This window comes from Amphiura filiformis, chromosome 9 (genome assembly GCF_039555335.1).
Source record: "Amphiura filiformis chromosome 9, Afil_fr2py, whole genome shotgun sequence".
NCBI lineage: Eukaryota > Metazoa > Echinodermata > Ophiuroidea > Amphilepidida > Amphiuridae > Amphiura > Amphiura filiformis.
In genome coordinates, this window is record NC_092636.1 from 60809721 (window position 1) to 60832887 (window position 23167).

The 23167-nt window shown below is 36.4% G+C and overlaps 1 protein-coding gene across 1 annotated transcript; it reads right to left on the bottom strand.

Moving 5' to 3' along the window:
- Window positions 1-6476: 6476 nt before the first annotated feature.
- Window positions 6477-13628, bottom strand: LOC140161263 (heart- and neural crest derivatives-expressed protein 2-like). Its single transcript, XM_072184728.1, has 2 exons — window positions 12701-13628; window positions 6477-7096 (listed from the first exon to the last, which is right to left on the bottom strand). The coding sequence occupies exons 1-2, from the start codon at window positions 13298-13300 to the stop codon at window positions 7010-7012; spliced, it is 687 nt and encodes a 228-aa protein (XP_072040829.1). The 5' UTR covers window positions 13301-13628; the 3' UTR covers window positions 6477-7009.
- Between the last annotated feature and the right edge of the window lie 9539 nt (window positions 13629-23167).

Below are 23167 nucleotides of genomic sequence, written 5' to 3' on the forward strand. Positions count from 1 at the left end.
TCAAGTTGCCAAATATGAGTATTTCAAAAATTCATGGTCATTCTACGAATGTGTATCAGCATGTTGGAAAGAACTCCGCCCTGATGCATGAGCATATTTGCAATAGAGTCTATATTTTAGAAGGCTTAGATACTGAGATTTAAGAACAAAATCAAAACGTTGTGAAACTCACAAAGACAATCACAAAATTCTTCAATGGTGTGAAAATAAGCCCGAAAATATCACAAAACAGGGATCACTTAAAATATCTTGACAAAAAAATGGGAAAATAAATGAATTGTAAATAAGGGATGAAATCAAAACTCGGCCGATGGTTGACCGCCGGTAACCGGCGCGCCGCGGCGGTTACCGGCGGTCAACCACCGGCCGAGTTTTGATTTCATCCCTAACCATTTTTGTATTTTGGATAAATCACTTTTAAAGCACTTTTGAGAAATAGTGATTACTGCGAGTTAAACGTCATTTTAATATTACACTTCATCTCAGATCAGCCTTTCACTCGAAATAAAAGAGCAGTAAGTCTGAAAAATATTAATTATCAAATTTACTTTACAATTGTGAATTTGAGATATTCTACCCTTGTGTTTATTGATGTGTGGAAGACACAAATACTAAGAATAAAAAGAATACAAAGAAAGGAACCAAAGCATTCCTCTGCCAGGATTAACAAAGGTAGTTGAAAAATGCACACCTTATAAATATAAGTCTAAAATTTGCACTCTTTATTGTCGTAATTTTGTCTCATGACTTTTGCTATAAATATGTAGGGTATTCCGTGAAACTTTAAGTAACGGTTGCCTTGCCAGAGGTCTATACTTTGAATTTGTTTCTATAGCTCACCTGTAATGGGTTTGAGCACTCTAAATTCCAAAGTTAGTCACTTGTAAAGTAAACTTGTTAAATTGATAAATATAGCCAATGGGTCGTTTTATCTTTTTTGTATTGCATAACAATAGTTTCAATTTCCTGATCTCCTGTTACTTCCAATGTTTGGTCGGCTATAATGATATCCTATTGACTATATTCGTAGTTCCAGAATGCGCAACATAGGCGTATTCGTTTCTCGGTGTTTCCTAAGTCAAATTCTTTCTTTGATTAGATGTGATGTCATCGACTAAAGAAATCAATTGAGATGCTCAGCAAGATTTGAATCATGAGGTTAGATACGGAAAAGATACATTAGAGAATGAATTTGGAGAAAACCTGATAATTACAAACGCTCGCTGAGCAGCAAGACATTCCCTCTAAGCTTTTAATCCGATAAGCTGATTATCTATTTGTTTTCATGAATTGGAAGACATTCTTTGATGTATTACTGAGCTCAATCATCTGAAATTACTGGAGCGTGAGCCACCCAGGCTGGTGGCTCAGCATAGTATTTTATTAACAGAAGGTTTTCTCCAAATTCATTTCCTAATGAAAAGGACATAATGTTCAGTATCTAAGTTCAGGACAGGTATCTATGAATAATGCCATTGGTGGAAAGTGGTCAATTTCACGAATTCATTGTGCGATGGTTTCATAATTTATCTGTTACCAATTATAAAAACATATACGTTTTCGGTACCTATTCATACAATAGACCAGCAATCTTGGCATTATTGTGCTTATTTTGATGAAAACATCTTGGATATTTTACAAGCATATCCGTTCGTTCTATAATTCTCTAATTCGATTAGACTCGAAGATGAGGGTCATAGTTAATCGGAGAGTTCCCATTTTCGTCCCTACCATTTCCCACTTCAATATCCCGTGAGACTAACTAATGTCAAATCCAATCTCATTAAGAATCGATTCAACATGGATATTTTAGTCATTATCAACATTTAAAGTAAAAGTCACATATTCAAGGGAATAATTTTTTACATGTGGTCTTTGGCAACATTGAGTAATGCCCAATCGGAATTCATTAAAATTCTTGGTAAAGTTGTCCCAATCATTTCCATTCTGTCATGTCTATATGACTCAATTTATGCACAATAATAAGATATCATAAGAGTTCTATTTTCTAGTAGGAGAAGACAACGATACATTTTAGGTATCGCGTATAACTATTAATGTTAAAAAACTTGTATAAACGCCCTTTTTGAAGACTTAGGCTATGATAGTTCGGTTGATAAAGCTGTGTTATACTGTATTGTTATTAAAAATATGTGTTCTAATCATTTGCATAATTTGCTATTATTATTTAAAGCTGACGTGCAATATTCAACCAAACACCTATAAGACAATTATTGCTGAAGTGTTATGTTTGCTTGCATAAATCCTACATATAAATTGAATGGATACATTCCATTCACAGACATAAAGAAAGTCATCACCCTGAAAGTTTGGAAAATTAAAGTCTATTTGTTCACAGAACATGTTTCTTTGATTTATACCAGGGTTGTTCAGGTCAATATAAAAATGTCGTAGAATTGTGAAGACAAGAGTTAAACATAATTCTGGAACATGTTCAAGTGCATGAATACCGAATCGAGTTCAAATTATCTTCTTTTTTCAGTTTGAACTATATATTCACTGCAAAAACAGCAGAGTAATTAACACTTAATAAACACTTTAACACTTCATAAACACTTGTTTGTACAGGGATGTTAAGCTATAAACAACAAACACGTTTAGAAAATGAAGATGTTTATGTTTTTTAACACAAGATATAGTGTTTAAAATATGTTTTATATAAAGTGTTTATTAAGTGTTGCTCTGCTGTTATTGCAGTTTTGATGCATATTGTTCTATGAATGTTCTGCAACAACACCTTCAACATAATGAACGTCACTTATCACTGCTTATGATAATGTGATTTCATATACCTGCAATGACGGGGTTATGAAGGATGCATTTGAATCAATAATCACCCATTCTGAAATGCGGTAACGTAAAAGCTCGTTCACATGCATGCATGCCCCATGAAAATCAAAAGAAATTGCAGGTATGCTTAGAGAAACACGTTTTTATTGTGTGTCAGTGTGTCTCCAATGAACATAATGTCTCAAAGATAAACGTTTCTTTGTTACATGAAACTGGCAAAAGTCAAAAGTACAAAACATTGCAAAACTTTGATTGAGTTATAAATGAATGGTGAAGTTGTAAAGATTGTCTTCATAATAGGTCTTCCTCCTCATGCTCATGTACATGTATGAACAAAGTTAACATGTATATACTGAAAAAAATTGCTTAGAGAAACACGTTTTTATTGTGTGTCAGTGTGTCTCCAATGAACATAATGTCTCAAAGATAAACGTTTCAAAAGAATGACGTCATAGTATCCATAATTTGTCTCACTATGAACCAAAATGGCCTCACTACATCCAATGGCATGCACAGTTCAATAACCCTCATTTAAACAACCCAGCTCTACAGATTTGACCTCAAGTTGCCAAATATGAGAAATTCAAAAATTCATGGTCATTCTACGAATGTGTATCAGCATGTTGGAAAGAACTCCGCCCTGATGCATGAGCATATTTGCAATAGAGTCTATATTTTAGAAGGCTTAGATACTGAGATTTAAGAACAAAATCAAAACGTTGTGAAACTCACAAAGACAATCACAAAATTCTTCAATGGTGTGAAAATAAGCCCGAAAATATCACAAAACAGGGATCACTTAAAAAATAAAAAAAAAAAAATGGGAAAATAAATGAATTGTAAATAAGGATGAAATCAAAACTCGGCCGATGGTTGACCGCCGGTAACCGGCGCGCCGCGGCGGTTACCGGCGGTCAACCACCGGCCGGTTTTGATTTCATCCCTAACCATTTTTGTATTTTGGATAAATCACTTTTAAAGCACTTTTGAGAAATAGTGATTACTGCGAGTTAAACGTCATTTTAATATTACACTTCATCTCAGATCAGCCTTTCACTCGAAATAAAAGAGCAGTAAGTCTGAAAAATATTAATTATCAAATTTACTTTACAATTGTGAATTTGAGATATTCTACCCTTGTGTTTATTGATGTGTGGAAGACACAAATACTAAGAATAAAAAGAATACAAAGAAAGGAACCAAAGCATTCCTCTGCCAGGATTAACAAAGGTAGTTGAAAAATGCACACCTTATAAATATAAGTCTAAAATTTGCACTCTTTATTGTCGTAATTTTGTCTCATGACTTTTGCTATAAATATGTAGGGTATTCCGTGAAACTTTAAGTAACGGTTGCCTTGCCAGAGGTCTATACTTTGAATTTGTTTCTATAGCTCACCTGTAATGGGTTTGAGCACTCTAAATTCCAAAGTTAGTCACTTGTAAAGTAAACTTGTTAAATTGATAAATATAGCCAATGGGTCGTTTTATCTTTTTTGTATTGCATAACAATAGTTTCAATTTCCTGATCTCCTGTTACTTCCAATGTTTGGTCGGCTATAATGATATCCTATTGACTATATTCGTAGTTCCAGAATGCGCAACATAGGCGTATTCGTTTCTCGGTGTTTCCTAAGTCAAATTCTTTCTTTGATTAGATGTGATGTCATCGACTAAAGAAATCAATTGAGATGCTCAGCAAGATTTGAATCATGAGGTTAGATACGGAAAAGATACATTAGAGAATGAATTTGGAGAAAACCTGATAATTACAAACGCTCGCTGAGCAGCATGAGCTTCCCTCTAAGCTTTTAATCCGATAAGCTGATTATCTATTTGTTTTCATGAATTGGAAGACATTCTTTGATGTATTACTGAGCTCAATCATCTGAAATTACTGGAGCGTGAGCCACCCAGGCTGGTGGCTCAGCATAGTATTTTATTAACAGAAGGTTTTCTCCAAATTCATTTCCTAATGAAAAGGACATAATGTTCAGTATCTAAGTTCAGGACAGGTATCTATGAATAATGCCATTGGTGGAAAGTGGTCAATTTCACGAATTCATTGTGCGATGGTTTCATAATTTATCTGTTACCAATTATAAAAACATATACGTTTTCGGTACCTATTCATACAATAGACCAGCAATCTTGGCATTATTGTGCTTATTTTGATGAAAACATCTTGGATATTTTACAAGCATATCCGTTCGTTCTATAATTCTCTAATTCGATTAGACTCGAAGATGAGGGTCATAGTTAATCGGAGAGTTCCCATTTTCGTCCCTACCATTTCCCACTTCAATATCCCGTGAGACTAACTAATGTCAAATCCAATCTCATTAAGAATCGATTCAACATGGATATTTTAGTCATTATCAACATTTAAAGTAAAAGTCACATATTCAAGGGAATAATTTTTTACATGTGGTCTTTGGCAACATTGAGTAATGCCCAATCGGAATTCATTAAAATTCTTGGTAAAGTTGTCCCAATCATTTCCATTCTGTCATGTCTATATGACTCAATTTATGCACAATAATAAGATATCATAAGAGTTCTATTTTCTAGTAGGAGAAGACAACGATACATTTTAGGTATCGCGTATAACTATTAATGTTAAAAAAACTTGTATAAACGCGCTTTTTGAAGACTTAGGCTATGATAGTTCGGTTGATAAAGCTGTGTTATACTGTATTGTTATTAAAAATATGTGTTCTAATCATTTGCATAATTTGCTATTATTATTTAAAGCTGACGTGCAATATTCAACCAAACACCTATAAGACAATTATTGCTGAAGTGTTATGTTTGCTTGCATAAATCCTACATATAAATTGAATGGATACATTCCATTCACAGACATAAAGAAAGTCATCACCCTGAAAGTTTGGAAAATTAAAGTCTATTTGTTCACAGAACATGTTTCTTTGATTTATACCAGGGTTGTTCAGGTCAATATAAAAATGTCGTAGAATTGTGAAGACAAGAGTTAAACATAATTCTGGAACATGTTCAAGTGCATGAATACCGAATCGAGTTCAAATTATCTTCTTTTTCAGTTTGAACTATATATTCACTGCAAAAACAGCAGAGTAATTAACACTTAATAAACACTTTAACACTTCATAAACACTTGTTTGTACAGGGATGTTAAGCTATAAACAACAAACACGTTTAGAAAATGAAGATGTTTATGTTTTTTAACACAAGATATAGTGTTTAAAATATGTTTTATATAAAGTGTTTATTAAGTGTTGCTCTGCTGTTATTGCAGTTTTGATGCATATTGTTCTATGAATGTTCTGCAACAACACCTTCAACATAATGAACGTCACTTATCACTGCTTATGATAATGTGATTTCATATACCTGCAATGACGGGGTTATGAAGGATGCATTTGAATCAATAATCACCCATTCTGAAATGCGGTAACGTAAAAGCTCGTTCACATGCATGCATGCCCCATGAAAATCAAAAGAAATTGCAGGTATGCTTAGAGAAACACGTTTTTATTGTGTGTCAGTGTGTCTCCAATGAACATAATGTCTCAAAGATAAACGTTTCTTTGTTACATGAAACTGGCAAAAGTCAAAAGTACAAAACATTGCAAAACTTTGATTGAGTTATAAATGAATGGTGAAGTTGTAAAGATTGTCTTCATAATAGGTCTTCCTCCTCATGCTCATGTACATGTATGAACAAAGTTAACATGTATATACTGAAAAAAATGTGTGCTTTATACCGATCATTTCTGAATACGTATGAACAGATGAAAAGAAAAATTAAGAACGGTGTTTCCAAAAAGGCGATGAAATCACAGTGAATGACGTTTCATTATGTGCATTGTGCCCCTCTGTCCTGTAACCTGACTGCCGCCGCGCGTTCCGTTCGGTATAGTTTTGCATTTCAAGTTCTCAGTCCTCTTAACCAAAATGTTCCTCTCCCGGTTCGTCTTCAGGTTTACAATATTATCAATGTATTTTGCTTGCTTTTAGTTCTTCATCTTTTGCATAAAGTATCCGTAGATGTAAAATTTACCAACTGCTTCAATGTCTCATAAAAGTTTACCACAAGAAGACTCAACCCACCACTATCTATTGCATTATGTGTCCAAAATGTCTTGCAAGCATTTCAGTATAGCTCTGTGAGATAAGGGGATCACGAGGCGATGTCTTGTGATGTCGGTAGCCGGGACTCACCGCTGAAGCTCCAAAGCCCAGACATGTTGAGGCCACCCAGTTCTTCCTTTACTTCTTTTGTTTTCTGAAGCAACAATTTCACACTGGAATAAGAGAAGAAACAAAGAGAGAAAGAAAGTTTATTAAAATTTCAAATACGTAATTATTTGACATAGGGCCTATGTTCATATGATATAGGCTGCACCAGGAGTCATCCATCGTCTATATCCACTATTGCCAAATATGCAAGTATTAACAAGTTACTAGAAATGTAAGACACATGGTGAAAAGGGATTGAAATTTTATTAGAATAATTATTCACAATTTTTAATAAGCTTAAGGCCTATTTATGTCTCATAAATATACACCTAAACTGTGCTATACACTGTTAAAATTTGGCAATCTTTGTACATGTTGTATCCAACGCTGGTTCAACTGTGAACATCATGTCATGTTGCGCAGATAGGAATACATGTACTGATCATAATGTTGAAATATTGCATGTAAAAGTAACTTGTATAGGCCCTATGTGCACTTCTTGGTCACAACTGATATCGACGATGCATGATTGAGGAACTATTTAAAACTTAATATAAAAATGTTCACTCATGCTAAGAAAAAAGAGGCACAACTTCTGCATATAGGCTACCTACCCTAAAATATCAAACTGTAGTGGTTTTAATGATGTGTGTCATCATAAAAAAAAGTCTCAAACAGAAGTTTTTGAATTTTGAATGATACAATTAAGATGTCGAAATTGCTATTTAAAAGCCGCTGCATTGAAATATTTATGTAAGACTTCTAGCTGCATTTTGTTTGGTATCGTATGTTTTAAGAAATATTTTAAAACACAGGCGATTTAAATTCACATTCACGCTCTCTGCTCAGCATCTACCCTACTGCATCATGATGGGCACTTTTCTTTGCACTCCCATTTCCTTTTTAAAGGAATTTTTATTGTCATTTTTGTGCATGCATCCCCTCGGACGACCTCACTGCACTTTACACCACTGATGGACCAAATGCACAATGCAGAAAACCCGCAATATTATGAGAAGCGTAACCTAATTAATTAGCTCTAATGTTTAGGCAATTGTCGCCTATCATATTAATTGTTGTGTAATTTATAAATTAATTTCACACCTATGCCTAATTAGATTACATTCATGTGATAATGATGAGCGTTAATTCAACGCTAATGAGGCGTACATGATGATGCGCATAGGATGCGGTGATATGATCTAAGGACGAGGTCACACGGAGACAAATGAAATTCATCAGAAATTAAGACGGATCCTTGTACACAGTGTGGATCACAGACAGGTCTGATTGAGTGGAAGGTCTTGGGATGATCTCATGCATGGATTATCATTCTACTGTTTTATCTCATGATGATGGTAGGAATAATTTAATCAAAATTCCTTTTATTAAATTATGTCACATTGGTCATGTCTAGGCCGTGTGGCTGACAATGTATACCTTTTGTTATTCATGAAAATAAATTGTAGTCAACTATCAATACTAATAAAAATTGTATTGGTATATATGATTTTTGTTCCCCAATTTGACGAATTCACTCACATTATAATCATGATAAAGGGCCCAACGAGTAATGAAACGTCACGTAACTTGAACAAAGTCCCATCAGGACCCAAGTGTGTCTCCGCAGTTGACTTGTATTTTGCACAACATCACGAAGATGAATCTGAGTGACTGTTTTGCATCATCTCATAGCGGCGTGAGAAGTAGCTGGACACCGGCTTCACCGGACATGTCTTATAGACTCTGTCATCAGACAAGACACATATTTCCATTTCATATTCTTTCTATTGTTCTATTGTTAGTGATATGTCTAACATGTGTAAATTGTTCAAACGTTGAAACAATAGCACTAAGTTCGTATCATTCGTGCTTTATCAATCAATATGCCACATGAATCGAAAATCGTCAAGAGTCAAGAACATGAACATGAAGACGAAATGTGTATGCAAATTATATGGACCCTTTATTTGTCTTCAAAGTCATAATTTGCGTTTTAGGTCAATCTGTCAGCTTGGCAAGTTAGGCGTGTATTTATTACAGCAAGTGGCATATCAAAAATTGTCATAAACAATAGGTTGGTCATTAAAGGTAAACGGTGGTTCTGATGTTCCCAACGAAAATTGCGTGCATTTAGATGGGTCACCCACCCCTAAAGTCAAGACTATTTGAATGTGGGTGTTCCATTCGTCGATATTCAGTCAAAAATAATTATTGGTTCGTTGGATCATTTCTGACAACTAAATCAGAATAATGGTCGCACTTGGGATTACCTAAGTAGTTCCCATGCATGCCTGTTACAGTAGACCAAAACAAAATCGAGTCGATTTACGTGATCACTATCACTATACTATATTAATCCACCACTCCTTCAACTGCTACGCACGGTCATTTTGCTCTGCCATGTCTATTAAAAGTCTCGAGATCGCGGCCGAGAGACTCGGGCTACGTGATCACGAAAAGAGCAAGAGCTATCTTGTTTTACTGAATGTACTAAATGTTTACTCCTTGCCGAACTTTTGCTTCATTATTTTGTATTACACCCCCTGCATGATGCTCCAATGCCCCTGCTCCTTGTTTTAGCGGGTTACACACTTACGCTTCGTAATTCCGAAGGGCCATTAGGGCATACTCCGAATTTACAACAAGATTTGTTACTCCGAAGGGTACTCCGAATTTACTACAAGGTTCGTTACTCCGAAGGGTCATTACTCCCGATTTACTACAAGGTTCGTTATTCCGAAGGCTCGGAATTTACAACACGGTTCTTTACTCCGAACTTGTCCGAAGGGTCACGAGCCTTCGGAGTATTAACCCTTCGGAATAACGAACTTTGTTGTAAATTCGGAGTAATGACCCTTTACGGAATATTACGGTCTTTTGGAATAACGATCTGATTTTTTTTTTTTTTTTGCAGAGAGAGATAGATAGATCTTTGCAGAGAGATGCATGGTGGTATAATTATAATGCCCTATGTAAAAAAATCTCCAACCATTGTTCAATTGAACTTCCACCGATAGACTTGTGGCTGGCATTATCTCTTTGCAGTGTCATATAGGCAAAGGTTAAACCATTTTATATCATAAATAAGCAGATATATAAGTGGGGAAATTCTTTGGCATACATGTAGGCCTACATCTCAGCCTTCATTCTGCTTCAATCCGGGAATATATCGTGTGTCTCTGCACTTTACTTTTCTGCTATGTCGCCTTGTGTTCTTGTATCATGTCATATACAATTTTGGCCTAAAAATCTATGCGAACAGACACGGTTTATTTGATTCCTTTTATTTTTAGTGTACTCCTGGAATTGTCACTGGTCATATATCTGGCGCATGAAAAAATCATGGTAATTAGAGGTCCATCTTATTTATCTGTTATATCAGTTTAATTTTTCAGGAAGTTCCTGCCTGACAGGCGAACCACGCGTAGATGCTGTAGCGGGAACTGGACATCCCAAAAAACATGGATGACGAATTATAGAATGAGATATGGCCTGCTTGTTGTCAAAATGTGACGGACACAGACAAGACAAAATTACACACACCTATGTAAGGGTCTGTTATGAGTGCACGTCACAATTTATATACTGTAATAAAGGCACTTTCGGTGATCCCAGTGATAATGTAAAAATTGAAAATTTGTAGGAATATCTGAAAAGTGAACATTGACATTGGTGAAGGATAAAGTCAATAAAATTGTTATAAGGTATTTTTGTCATGGCAAATAAAAGATAGAAGTTAGCAGTGTCGATATTATACGAAGCTCTGCTCAGTGCAGTTCGGTTGTAACTCTGACAAGTGGTCAGATACGAACAAACTCCCCAAACATTGACCAAATTGTGACATGCAGGTTGTTAAAGCCCCGGGGGGGGGGGGCACTTCAATTTGAAATGGATATAGGTGTAGGGCTGGCGCTTTCGCACTAAGGGGCATTCGGTGAGAGCAACATGTAAAAAATATGGGGTCATTGGGTGAGAGCATGATTTTTGGCATTCGGTGAGAGCAAAATGTAAAAAATATGGGGTCATTGGGTGAGAACATGACCTTTTTTAAATGGAATCTTTGGGTGAGAACCGAAACAGCACCACAAAAACCTCGAAAATTGAATTTCTAGTTCTAAATGGCTTCAAATTTCTTTATTTTTTCAAAATAAGTAACAAAATCAGTGATAAATGAAAGTTGCTGTTCAAATTGAACTTGTAAGGGTCTTTGGGTGACAGATCAAATGGAAAAATAGCGGGTCTTTGGGTGACAGAGCGCGGAGCGAGCATGTGTTCGTAAAAAAATATGGGGTCTTTGGGTGACAGCGATGCTGAAAAAGGGGGGCTTAACAGCCCTAGATACGCGTCACCTCCAAAGTTGGAGTGCCCCCCGGGTTAAAGCCATGCTCGTTCTCTTCATAAAAATGGCAAACAAATGCCAATATCTGATGATGATTCGTGATGATTTAGATTTTCTGATTCTGATTAAGCGACCTTAAGGTTAAGTCGCAATTTTATGGCATGTTAAGGGGGTACTACACCCCTGGCCAATTTTGTGCCTATTTTTGCATTTTTCTCAAAAGTTATAGCACATTGGTGACAAGTAAGATATGTATATATTATAATGTTATAGGGGTAAGGACTACAACTACTGTACTGAAAATTCAGCAACTCAAAGCAAGTAGTTATTGATTTATTGATCAAATATTGGTTTTCCCTCATTTTTGACTGTATACTCCACAACTGTTGTCTGTGCTGAAATAAAATTTCCAGTGCAGTAGTTGTAGTCTTTGCCCCTATATAATATACATCTTACTTGTCCCCAATGCGCTATAATTTTTGAGAAAATTGCAAAAATAGGCACAAAATTGGGCAGGGGTGTAGTACCCCCTTAACTTTCTTTACGTACTATTTATTTTTATGAGGACAATGTAGAATGAATTTTGCTTTATATGTTTTGCGAAGGCCCAAGTGAGGCGCACATTATATCGGATGGTGTTTCTGGAGTGATGTCGATATGGTAACACAGTTTACTTGCCATCTTTACAACTTCCTTTTTTAAATATTTTTATATACCCTACACATTGCACTCTTCCATCCACAATTGTCTGTACAATTTGTTGTAGTGATGATGCTTGTTGTAAACCCATCATCAGTGGTCATTTGAAACTAACAAGGCGTGTGACATTATGACATTATGATGTGAGGAAAGGCATAAGCGAAATGTGATCGTACCCGGTACAAACAAAACCGCCATGCTCACCATCACCATGCTCACACGCCTATCATGTGTGTCCGGTTGGATGGAAAAATGAGTAGCACGAAAAATGATGAACATTTGAACGTTTGAAACGCTTTAATCATCATTTTATCATATCTATACAATCTCAACATTTGACACGTTTTAGGTGACATTAGCTGCTCGTAATATGATGAAGAAATTGAAGAGACAATTCAATTGAGAGGAGCGAGGTTTTAAATGTGTGGTTGCAATTATGCTATGTTGACGATTGACCATCTACACTATTTTCACGATTTTGACGCACAATGAAAACTTCCTATCATGAGAATACATTCTAGGGCTAACTTAGAAGTATAAGTACTAAGGGTGTGATTTTACCTTTAATGAGCTAGTATCTATGTATAAATGAAAAAATGTGACCATAACAATAAGAGGTTGCTCTTACCATGAGATCTTTACGCTTCCTATCACGGTCGTCCATCCTCTTAAGCTCGGCTTTGAAACCTCCTCCAACAGACCCATTGCTACCAATGGTTATTTCATCTTTTGTCAATATTTCCGATAGATAAGCAATATAACTTGTAGCTAGTCTTAGAGTCTTGATTTTAGACAGTTTTGTATCGGCGGGTACATTTGGAATACAGTCTCGAAGTTCGGAAAACGCCGAATTTATACTTTGTGTTCGACGCCGTTCTTTGCGATTGTTCGTGGTCGGTTTAGGACGTTTTAAGAATCGACCTCTCGCAACAGGCGTTTGTTGTTGCGGATGACACGGTGGACTTCCTTGACCATCAGTACCACATGAACTGTGGGGACTGCAGTCCATGAATCCCCCAGAACCAGTGGGACTGCCACGCTGTATTTGTTCGGTAGCTTGTGGGCCGGGTTGGACGGAGCTGCAGTCTGGAGGCATGTCGCATGTGATGGGACTCAACATGGGATGGTAGTAGGGATGATGATGATTTGAGCCATTGCGGTATCCATATTCTTCCTGATGTCGTTGTAGAATTGGTACCGATGGGTACTCCCCTATTACGCTCATCATGTCTGCAACAGTGTCACTTCAAAATCCACAAGCAAAATAGTGAGAGATGGAGCGTAATCCCAATTAATCGTCGTATTGTGTCGGAGCCGTGCCAATTTTCGGCATGAATAAGAACAGAATCATTCAAAATTTAATGTCTTGAAGCGTTGTCAAAATGATGCAAAGAAGAAAGCAAAATAAAATAAAGCAAAAATTACAACTTATTATTAGATTCTCCCGACTACATATCTCTACAAGTCCATCTGCATGGCTTACTGAAAATCAAATGCCCCAATTATGGGAAAAGGTGGTCCTGCTTCGCCACCTCCGTGCTGTTCTTGCGTGTAATATTTATGATAGCAAAGTTTAGAGACGTAATATAGGAATGAACCACTTTTAATCAGGGGGTGGAGATATGAGTTATTGAGAAGTAAACTTAGCCAGTCACCTATTTCCTAAAATAGTAGCATTCGAGTTTTCAGGGGTGACAGTTCATATCCTGCTGCCAATCAACTCAATGACCGGAATGGTGGTTAACCATAATGTTAACGAGGTTATTGCATGCAGAATAAACCTAGACAACCAGAACTTAACCAATGGCATGTCATTTTGTTTCCTCTTTCTTTCCATGGAACTTACTGTACTTGAACATAATATCATTTATAGTTATTTATGTATAAAACCATGTAGTTCAATTCTCAGTTTATAGGGACGCACCATTAGATTCTCAGGGGGGGGCATGGGAGTTTGGGTCAGGCAGAATTTTTTTTCGCCGCCGAAGGCGGCGGAATTTTTTTTTTTTGTGCCTCCGAGAGCACCAAATTTTTTTTTTTTCGCCGCCTTCGGCGGCGAAGTATTTTTTTTTCAATTTTAATGTACATTTTATACAAAGTTGGGTGGGGAAATTTTTTTTTTGCTTATCAGTAAGGCAAAATTATTTTTTTTCGTCTCACTAGTGGGCAAAGTTTTTTTTTATCTCACTAGTGGGCGAAAAAAACTCCCATGCCCCCCCTGGAAATCTAATGGTGCGCCCCTTATTCAAGAGATTGTGAGAGTGCTGCATCATGTGTCATGTCTTTGGGCAAGAATAGAATAATAAGCCAACACCCCTTCGTTTATTCGTTTGGTCAAAACGTCAAAGGTGATGCAGTTGGCATGTACATGTATATTGGATTTTACAAGAAACAGAACAAAATTTTCTTTCTAGAATTTCTCAGTTTTCTTCAACTTCAACCCCAATTGCAGATATCACCCCTTTGATAAATATGGTATCGCTGAGGATCAAAACATAGCGATTATACCGATTACGAAGATGACCAGTCGGCGACGGACGGACACTTTAGAGATTCCGACGTTGATCCGTAGGAATAAATCAGGGCTCGTTAAATGGTCAACAAAATATCTAATAAACAGGGTGGTCCGAATTAGGCACCTATAACAATGGTATTAACATCACATGAGCAAACATTAATGTGATTTCTGAACATGACTGTTTATGTCATTTAGTACTCGCCAATTATGTGAACAATATAGAGCCCGAGTGAAAGTCGGGCTCTAAATTGTTTAATCGGACTCTAAAATTAAAATTAAGGACGCAGTATTTTTAACGTGTGTTTATCAGCGTTGTTTTAGGGAATCGAATAGCAACGTTTCACAGTATTTTTGTGGGACATGAGAGTACATCAGACATATCGAAATTGCATTCTGCAATCCTTCTGATGTCAATTAATTTTGGTTTTTAAAAATGTCCCACCCCGGGTGTCCCACAAAAAATCTGTGCAAACGTTGATATCCGATCCCTTAACACTCAGATTTAGAATTTGTATATGGACCAAGTTTATTTTTTAATTACGCATATGTATTTGTGATTTGAAGCAACATACGGATAAATATGTCTATATTAATTGTTTTATTTATCGAAAGTCATGTAAAACTAAATTCCGACTTTCAAATTTCAAAATCTTGGCCAAATTGTTTTGACGTTTGTTATTTGCTCGCTTATTATTAGCACAAATTTCAACATGTACTAATTTTGATCCATTTTTGGATGTTGTATGGTCATGACTGATGTCTCTTAATTTCAAAAGAATAGATCCTAGAACAGATCCTCAAAATAAGTAGGCCTATACCCATATTTTTATTTAACATGAATGTTAAGACAAAAATATTTAGCAAATATATAGGCCTAATTTTGTGAATTTGGCTGAGGATCAAGGTCGATTAAAAGAAATTAGGAAGTGATTGTTTCCCATCTACCGATTATACCAAAGTTGGAGGAACCTAATTTAGCCTCAGCATCCTTGACAAAATGGGGACTAATAAAAACAGGAACATTTTATAAACAATGTTGGTAGAAAATTATTACTTCAACACACAGGATCTCAAACGCTTGTTCTGTCGGGATCGGGACGCAGTTCTGCAACCCCAATAGATTTGTACCTTCATTGAATGATCTTTGAATGTGTGTGACACTCAACAACTTCAGGTCAAATTTTGACCTGTGAATGTTGCATGGAGTAACTGAACTGTGCCATTTGAAATGATATCCTGCACAACCCCAATTCAACAGGTGCCGACGGCAGCCATAGAGGGTATAAAATGAAGATCTAGAGAGTGGACATTGGGTCTAGACTAAAGTTTATGACTTATTTTGATATTTTTTCTCCTCTTCAGATATTTGGAACTGATGCATGTCAAAGCTTCCGCCTATTCAAGATTATCCTTGACCATGAATCTTCCAAATTTCCCAGATCATTGGATTTGGTATAGCCTACATCTCTGGGTATACATGACATAGGAAATAACCAGCAGCCAGCAGTTATTATAGTGCCCTAAAACATGTAAAATTGTCCCTAAAACCGAGGATCGAAAACGAAGAATTCCAACATTGTGTTTTATTCGTTTCTAACAATTCTAAAAATAGCTGGGAGGAGTCTCGCATAAAAAGTAAACAACATTCTAGCAATGGACCATTTTTTGTCAAAATGAATGTCACAGCACACAATGCAAGGTCCAAATCGGACCGGAAAACGGTCTTGGAAAATCGCCGATAACAATGTGCGCTTTCCTGCTGGCGGCTCCTCACGTAGCACGTAACTATGAATACCTTTTCAATACTTACGAATACGTCAGTTTTTGAGGCCGTAAATGACCATTTCTTTTGAAGTAGGTTTTTCAACATATTTTCTTATTTAGATAAAATCCACCAAATCATCAAAAAATACAAGCGAAATATTGCACGGCGTTTTAATACTGATAGGGCATTTCGAATGTGCATACATTGTTTATTAACTGAATGTCGCTACATTTTTTGTTTACCTCAGCAGTTTTTTGCCAAGAAATCTGTCATTGATGGCCACTAGCACCATTCATATGAATCCGTTAAAAACTAAGTTCCATGCAACATCTTGACTTTTTTGTAACACCTTTCGGTAACACCGTCAAAGTTTAGGCATACTATTACTAACTCAGGGGACCTATCGTCAATTTGATAAACTATAATAGCCATGATACTGCCTATTCAACTGCATAGTTTGAGTACTTTAGAATTAGGGTTAGGTTTAGGGTTAAGGCTTTGGATTAGTTCATCAAATGTAACACTGTGTATACATCAAATGTAATTCTTTTTTGTGTAATTTCTTGTAAAAAAACTCGTGCACTGAAACATAAAAAAATGCATTTTAAATGTTAGAAGCATTTCATCACGCGTCATATCGTGTAAAACTGTGTGTAAACCTAGTCTATACTTTGGTCTTACTGTAAAATTGGCGTTTCCTCAACAACTGGTGAAAGCAAAAACATAAATCAACGCCCCTCACATTTACATGTATTATTTAACATTAACTTTTCCATTTTGCTATAAAAAAATGTGCAGTATGTTTCCCCAGCCAACTACAACTATAATTCGTAATGCATTGATTAGCGCCTTAGTTTTGTTGACATAAATCGGTCATGGTTTCCCAAAGCGGCACTTTGGTTTACGCGAACCGTGAGAAGGGGGCAAAGAGGGGTGGGTACTAGACTATGATGTATGGCTTGTTGAATTGCCTGTCCCACAGATAACCTCAGCTTCATGTTTATATTGGCAAGAATAAGCAACGTAAAGATAAAAGTTGATAAATTGTCTTCTTGGAGCCTGTGACGCTGCTGAAGATTAGACGAAGAGGGGGGTAAAAGCGATTGATTCTGCTGACTTGATGCAGTACCTTTTGCTTATAGGAATTGGGAGTTATTTACACCTGGGTAATGGGACTTAAAAACTCTGTTGGTTGCAAAAATATGTCATTTTTTCTATATTTAAAATAATAACTTATATCCTGTAGCCTGGACCTGCATGCAGGGGAAGATGGTAAATTATTGTTTATATCATAAAATCTATTCAATACTACATCACATGACTGGGATTCAAGTGTTGTGAAAATATTGAGCATTTCCTTCGTAATTAAATGATTTCTTTCTACATTTTTAGCCTTTTATAAAATTATGTTTCATGATCCGTTTCATCATCTCATTCTGTAGTAAGCTTGAAACCTCTCCTTTTGTGTCCCAAACCAATATTTCTAAATTAAACATGTTAAAATATATAAACAATATTATTTTTAAAAATAAAGAAATTTCGCTAAACGTGACAAAGATCGAAGTTCGGCCTTCTAATCAATCATACCAAAAACTTGTATAGACACTATCAATTCCCCTCCCACTATACACCTATAGCTAGTTTCCCTTCACGTAACCTTTCACAAAAGCTGGGGCAATGAATAGGTATTCTATCCCTAAGGACTCAAATCGCTAAGTATTTACTGTCAAACATGTAGAAAAGGATGGGGTGTAATTCCATCATCACTGTTATAACGGACCGTCGACTGCGACACCCATGTGTTACGTTGCGTTTCATCTGTCAACTAATTTTAACGAAGGAATAAATTGTAAGATTTGCGAGGAGTAAAGTTAATTTTTCATATTTTATATCTCATATGTCTCCTATGTTGTTTTGTCTGCAAGGAAAATTCCCCAAACAAAATGTTATAACATATAATACTCATTTCTCGACGGTGTGCAATAATTATTGTGCGACTGGAGCTGTAAACATGCAATTAATTAAACTGTAATTTGCCCGAAAAAAGGTAGCCATATCGAAAGGCCCGTCGAAAGGATTCGTATAGGTCTATTTCTTAAAACAATTTTACCAGGGCCCTGATTTAACATCAATTTAGAAGTAATGGCACTTTCAATATAATTTATCTCAGTTACGTTCACCCTAATTATTTGATTACTCTCTTTAATTTCTCATTATCATTTGGTGTGATTTTGTTCTTGTGCAAAGATTGGTGAATAATTATGTTTAAATGCATGATTGAACCACATTATAAATACTTTGTTCTCAAAATTACACACACACCCACCCCACACACACACAAAAAGGATTGCAAGCTGTGTAATCTTCATGGTTTTTCAGAGATCATGCATGTTTATTCCCGGACACAAAAAATATAATGCAATCCCAAAGACGTTTACTTTCAGAATTCTTATAATTTGTCGATTTTTAAACTACTCAAAATGACATGTTGGGGATAGTGTAGTTTAGGATTGACTGATATCCGAATGTCTAAATTCGGTCAAGTCATAATTTATATTGTTGACCATTCAATAAAGTGAAAGAAGAACGGTGAGATAATTATATCGTAGGGAGGCTATCCTCCTACGATTCTTGAGTTTGTACGTGGCCACGAGCTTACTTCATTGTCAGTGAAATAGTGTGAGTGCTTGGGTACATGGTATTAGGTTTCGATAAATGGTGGTGTAGTAATTAATGGATATTGAATTGTTTTTTCAATTGCGATTTGTGTAGTGGAGCGTGACAGGGTAGAAAAATGTGTTTTGGGAGGAGTTGATGATTTAATGAATGTGGTGTTAATGAATGTTTGGACTGGTTTTGTGGAGTTTCAAGGGTTAATATTAATTGGAATTTGCAGTGGGAATTGGTAAGTTTGTTTAGTTGAACTTGGCCAAATTGTTTGTTTTCAGTTGATGGAGATTAATGGAGAGAGTATTAACATATGGATTGATAAGGTTGTGAATGCACAATGATCCCTAGGGAGTAGTGAAAGGTGTTTACCAGAAGTGAAATACCAGTAGGGATTTTAGGAGTTGTAAGTGCATTAAGTAATGTGATATTGATTGAATGGACTTGAACCAAGTTCAAGGTTGTAGGAAGTTGTAACCAAATAATTTAGTTACTTTGAACTCAGAAAGTTTTGTAGATGACTTGTGTGATAGCTGCTGTAAGGTGAGTGGGTGCTGTTTGTGTTATTCTTAATTGTGCGTAATATGGGACGTTTGTTTTAAAGGAGCTGTTATATTAGTGGCAGGATTGGTGTGGCTGTTTTGTAATGAAGGGAGTGGTGTTCACACTAGCTAAGGGGTGTTCAGTTGTAAGTATGCGAAGGTACTTTCACACTAGCTGTATTGCGAGAGGGGTATTTAACTCAAGTAAACTGGGTATTTATACCTCGAGTAAAGCGTATGGTACTGTAGGCTTACCCCCATTGACTCATTACAAAACGTTTGTTTAAGAGCTTTAAAGACAGATATTACTAGTACTTGAGGAATATGTCACTAACCATTTGCTTGCCTCATCAGGGTATAGATAGTACCCGGGAGATAGTAAACCTTAGAGGAGAAGGCCCTGTAAGAATGGGTGACCATTGGGAGAGTCTGTTTAATATTCAGTAGTAACACTAACATCAATCCCCATCGCACCAGTTCTTTTGCCCAATATTTCTGTACAATAATTGAATGACCTTTGAATGTGCTAGGTACAAAAACTCATATTCCAAAAGATGAGGTCAAATTTGAGCAATGATTGGTATTATGCTGGTGAACGATAGCCTTTACGGAGATGGTGTCACTGTACATACCCACAGATTATAGGGACTGTGGTATATATGAATATGAACTTGACCAGGTCAGTGACTTTCTCTGTCAAAACATATTATGGTATTGTTTCAGTGCGAAAGGGAGATATCTGAACAAAATGATCATAGTGCAATTATCTTGATTGTATCAAACAGTCAAAAGTCTTTTTGAAACCAGTTTTATGATGTAAGTTGATGTAACAACTTAACCTTTGTTTGAGATAAAGAGGTATTGCAACAATGTTAATATGTCTTCACATCCGAACTGGATAATATTTTGATGGATTTGGACAGATTTGTTGGGTGATTTGTGTTTGTAATTTTTGCTATTCGTGATGTGTATTTTGAGTTGTGTTGGTGGAAAAGGTAAGCTTCTGAACCAAGTTTGAACTGATGAATGCCAATGCAACATGTAGTATGAATTGAGGGAATCATTCTAAAAATTGTCAATTGATCAGAATTTCCAGCAGTAGGCCTATTGGTCAGAATGAAATGGGGGAAATGATAAGTACAATCAAGATCGCTAGTTCTTATTGACAGAACAAACTCATAAGAGTCATAAGTTCTGAATATTGGGGAAAATATCCCAGGTTTGGGCATATAGCCACAAAAAAAATGGTATTTATAAACAAGCAACAAGTTAATAATAGTAGGGATGCCCACTCTCAATACAGTTTCCACTAGAACGATTTTTCATTTACTGTGTGCGTGCACTCACACACGTATTGTCTATGGAGAAACTGATCGATACACGAAATCCCAGGCATGTTAAATGGCGTACATACTTGTTTTGATCCAAATGTAGGCCTATATCAGGGTGTTTAAAAAAATTCCTGATTCCACCAGAAAACATTCACCAAACTTTTTCCTGTTTGGTCAGTAAATAGAGAGGACCTTCCTGCATGAAGAGATCAACTTTTTTTAATGAAAAATTTAATGAGATGAGAACTACAACAGGTTGAAGTGACACCATTCCGTGCATCAGGTGTTCAAACGCAATTATCTCCGAATTTGGAGTGAATCAGACAAGCAAACTTACATACTCATAAAATTTAACTATTTATGAAGACAAAATGTGTAGGATGTTAAGAAATTTAAGAATGTTTAAGCCTACTGCGGCCCATCTCAAATCATGCACTTCCCCGTGCACTTCTCACTACCATGTCCATTTCATAGGGAGTATAAAAACCGGGGACCATCATGGCTTCCATGCACACAGTGTATTGCTCAATGTAGTAAAGATAACCTTTGAGTTGGAGCAAATTTCTCAAAATTGGTAGTGATTAATGTTACCAAACTTATGCCATGATGAAATATAATAATTTTTGAAGATAAAATGTGCTGACCTTAAAAGATTGAACAATGTTTAAGACTACCGCTTTTCATTTGAAATAATGCACTTATTGTTCATCTCCTCTATGGAGATATTTTCCATGGCGGCCATCTATGATCATGCTTGAGGTTTCAACAAACAAACCATGGGTTTTGAGGTCTTATAGTTTTTGTTGTATGTCAACAAAATCGATTAAATTTTCAGGATGATCTTATTTTCATGTTGTTATAAGCAAATATAATGTTCCAGATAAGATAGTTAATAAATACATTAAGAAAAAGTACCTTAAAGTTGCACTTTCTGTTAGTATTCCTTTTTGGACTTTAACTTTTTAACATGTTCTAGCAGCCCTATATAAAACCGTGACACTCGAAAGGCCATATCTCTGGAATGAAACGTCCGATTAAGATTATTTAAACGCCAAAATGTTTCTTTCATCAATTCCCATCCAATAAGTTAGGTCTGAATCAATTTAAAAGTACTTCAATTTTTAGTGGACATGCCTAATAATAGGTCATCACTGGAGTGATTGGTTTCTGGCCCCCAAGTAAACCATATAATAACAAAGCTATTGTGGCACTCGACTGCCCATCTATATGCTTGTTCAGACGATCGCTTGTAAAGTCGCTTGTAACTACATTCAAAATAATGTAAACTTGCATGTAGTGCCCGTCTAAACGCACTCGCATGTGGCTACATGCAAGTTACAAGTGACGATTTTACATGTAAGATATCTTACATGTAGCGAGCCCGGGGGGCACTCCCACTTTGGAGGTCACGCGTATGTAGGGCTGTTAAGACCCCCCTTTTTCAGCGTCGCTCTACCCCAAGCCCCCATTTTTTTTTTACGAACACATGTTCTGTCACCCGAAGACCCCTTATTTTTACATTTGATCTGTCACCCAAAGACCCTTATTTTTCAATTTGAACAGCAATTTTCATTTATCACTGATTTTGTTACCTATTATTTGACAAAACAAAGAAATTTGAAGCCTTTTTGATTTTTGAGGTTTTTTGACACTGTTTCGGCTCTCACCCAAAGGTTCCAAAAGTCATGTTCTCACCCAATGACCCCATATTGTTTACATTTTGCTCTCACCGAATGCCCCTTACTGCGAAAGTGCCAGCCCTACACCTATATCCATTTCATATTGAAGTACCCCTCCCCCCCGGGGTAGCGAAGTACATTCGAATGTAAGGCCAGTGTGAACAAGACTTGCTTGTAAACTCGCATGTAAGCATGACCTTGATGACCCAATTCTATTCTGATTGTGCATAATCATACCAGTGAAGGTCACTCTTACTTTTGAGTTGGCTCATAGACCACTTTGGCTTACAAGTAAGTCCCATGTGGACACACACTCCCTTGCAGCCTTGTCTCACTTCCTGGCATAATTTAATTGCCGGCTTGCTTGTAAGTAGGCTACCGTCTAAACACACCTAATTTGCAGTTGGTGGTGCAATAGGAAAGGTTTTGGGAAGGATATCAGCCTTTGGTAGGGCATTAGGCACAACTAACCACCAACATCCTAACAACCAAGCCCCAACCCCACCTCATCCCCCGCCCCCATCCAGAGTTACAACAGCCATCACAGAAAAAACCTACGATATATGTAGCTCGAGAGCCACAGCGGCTCTAGT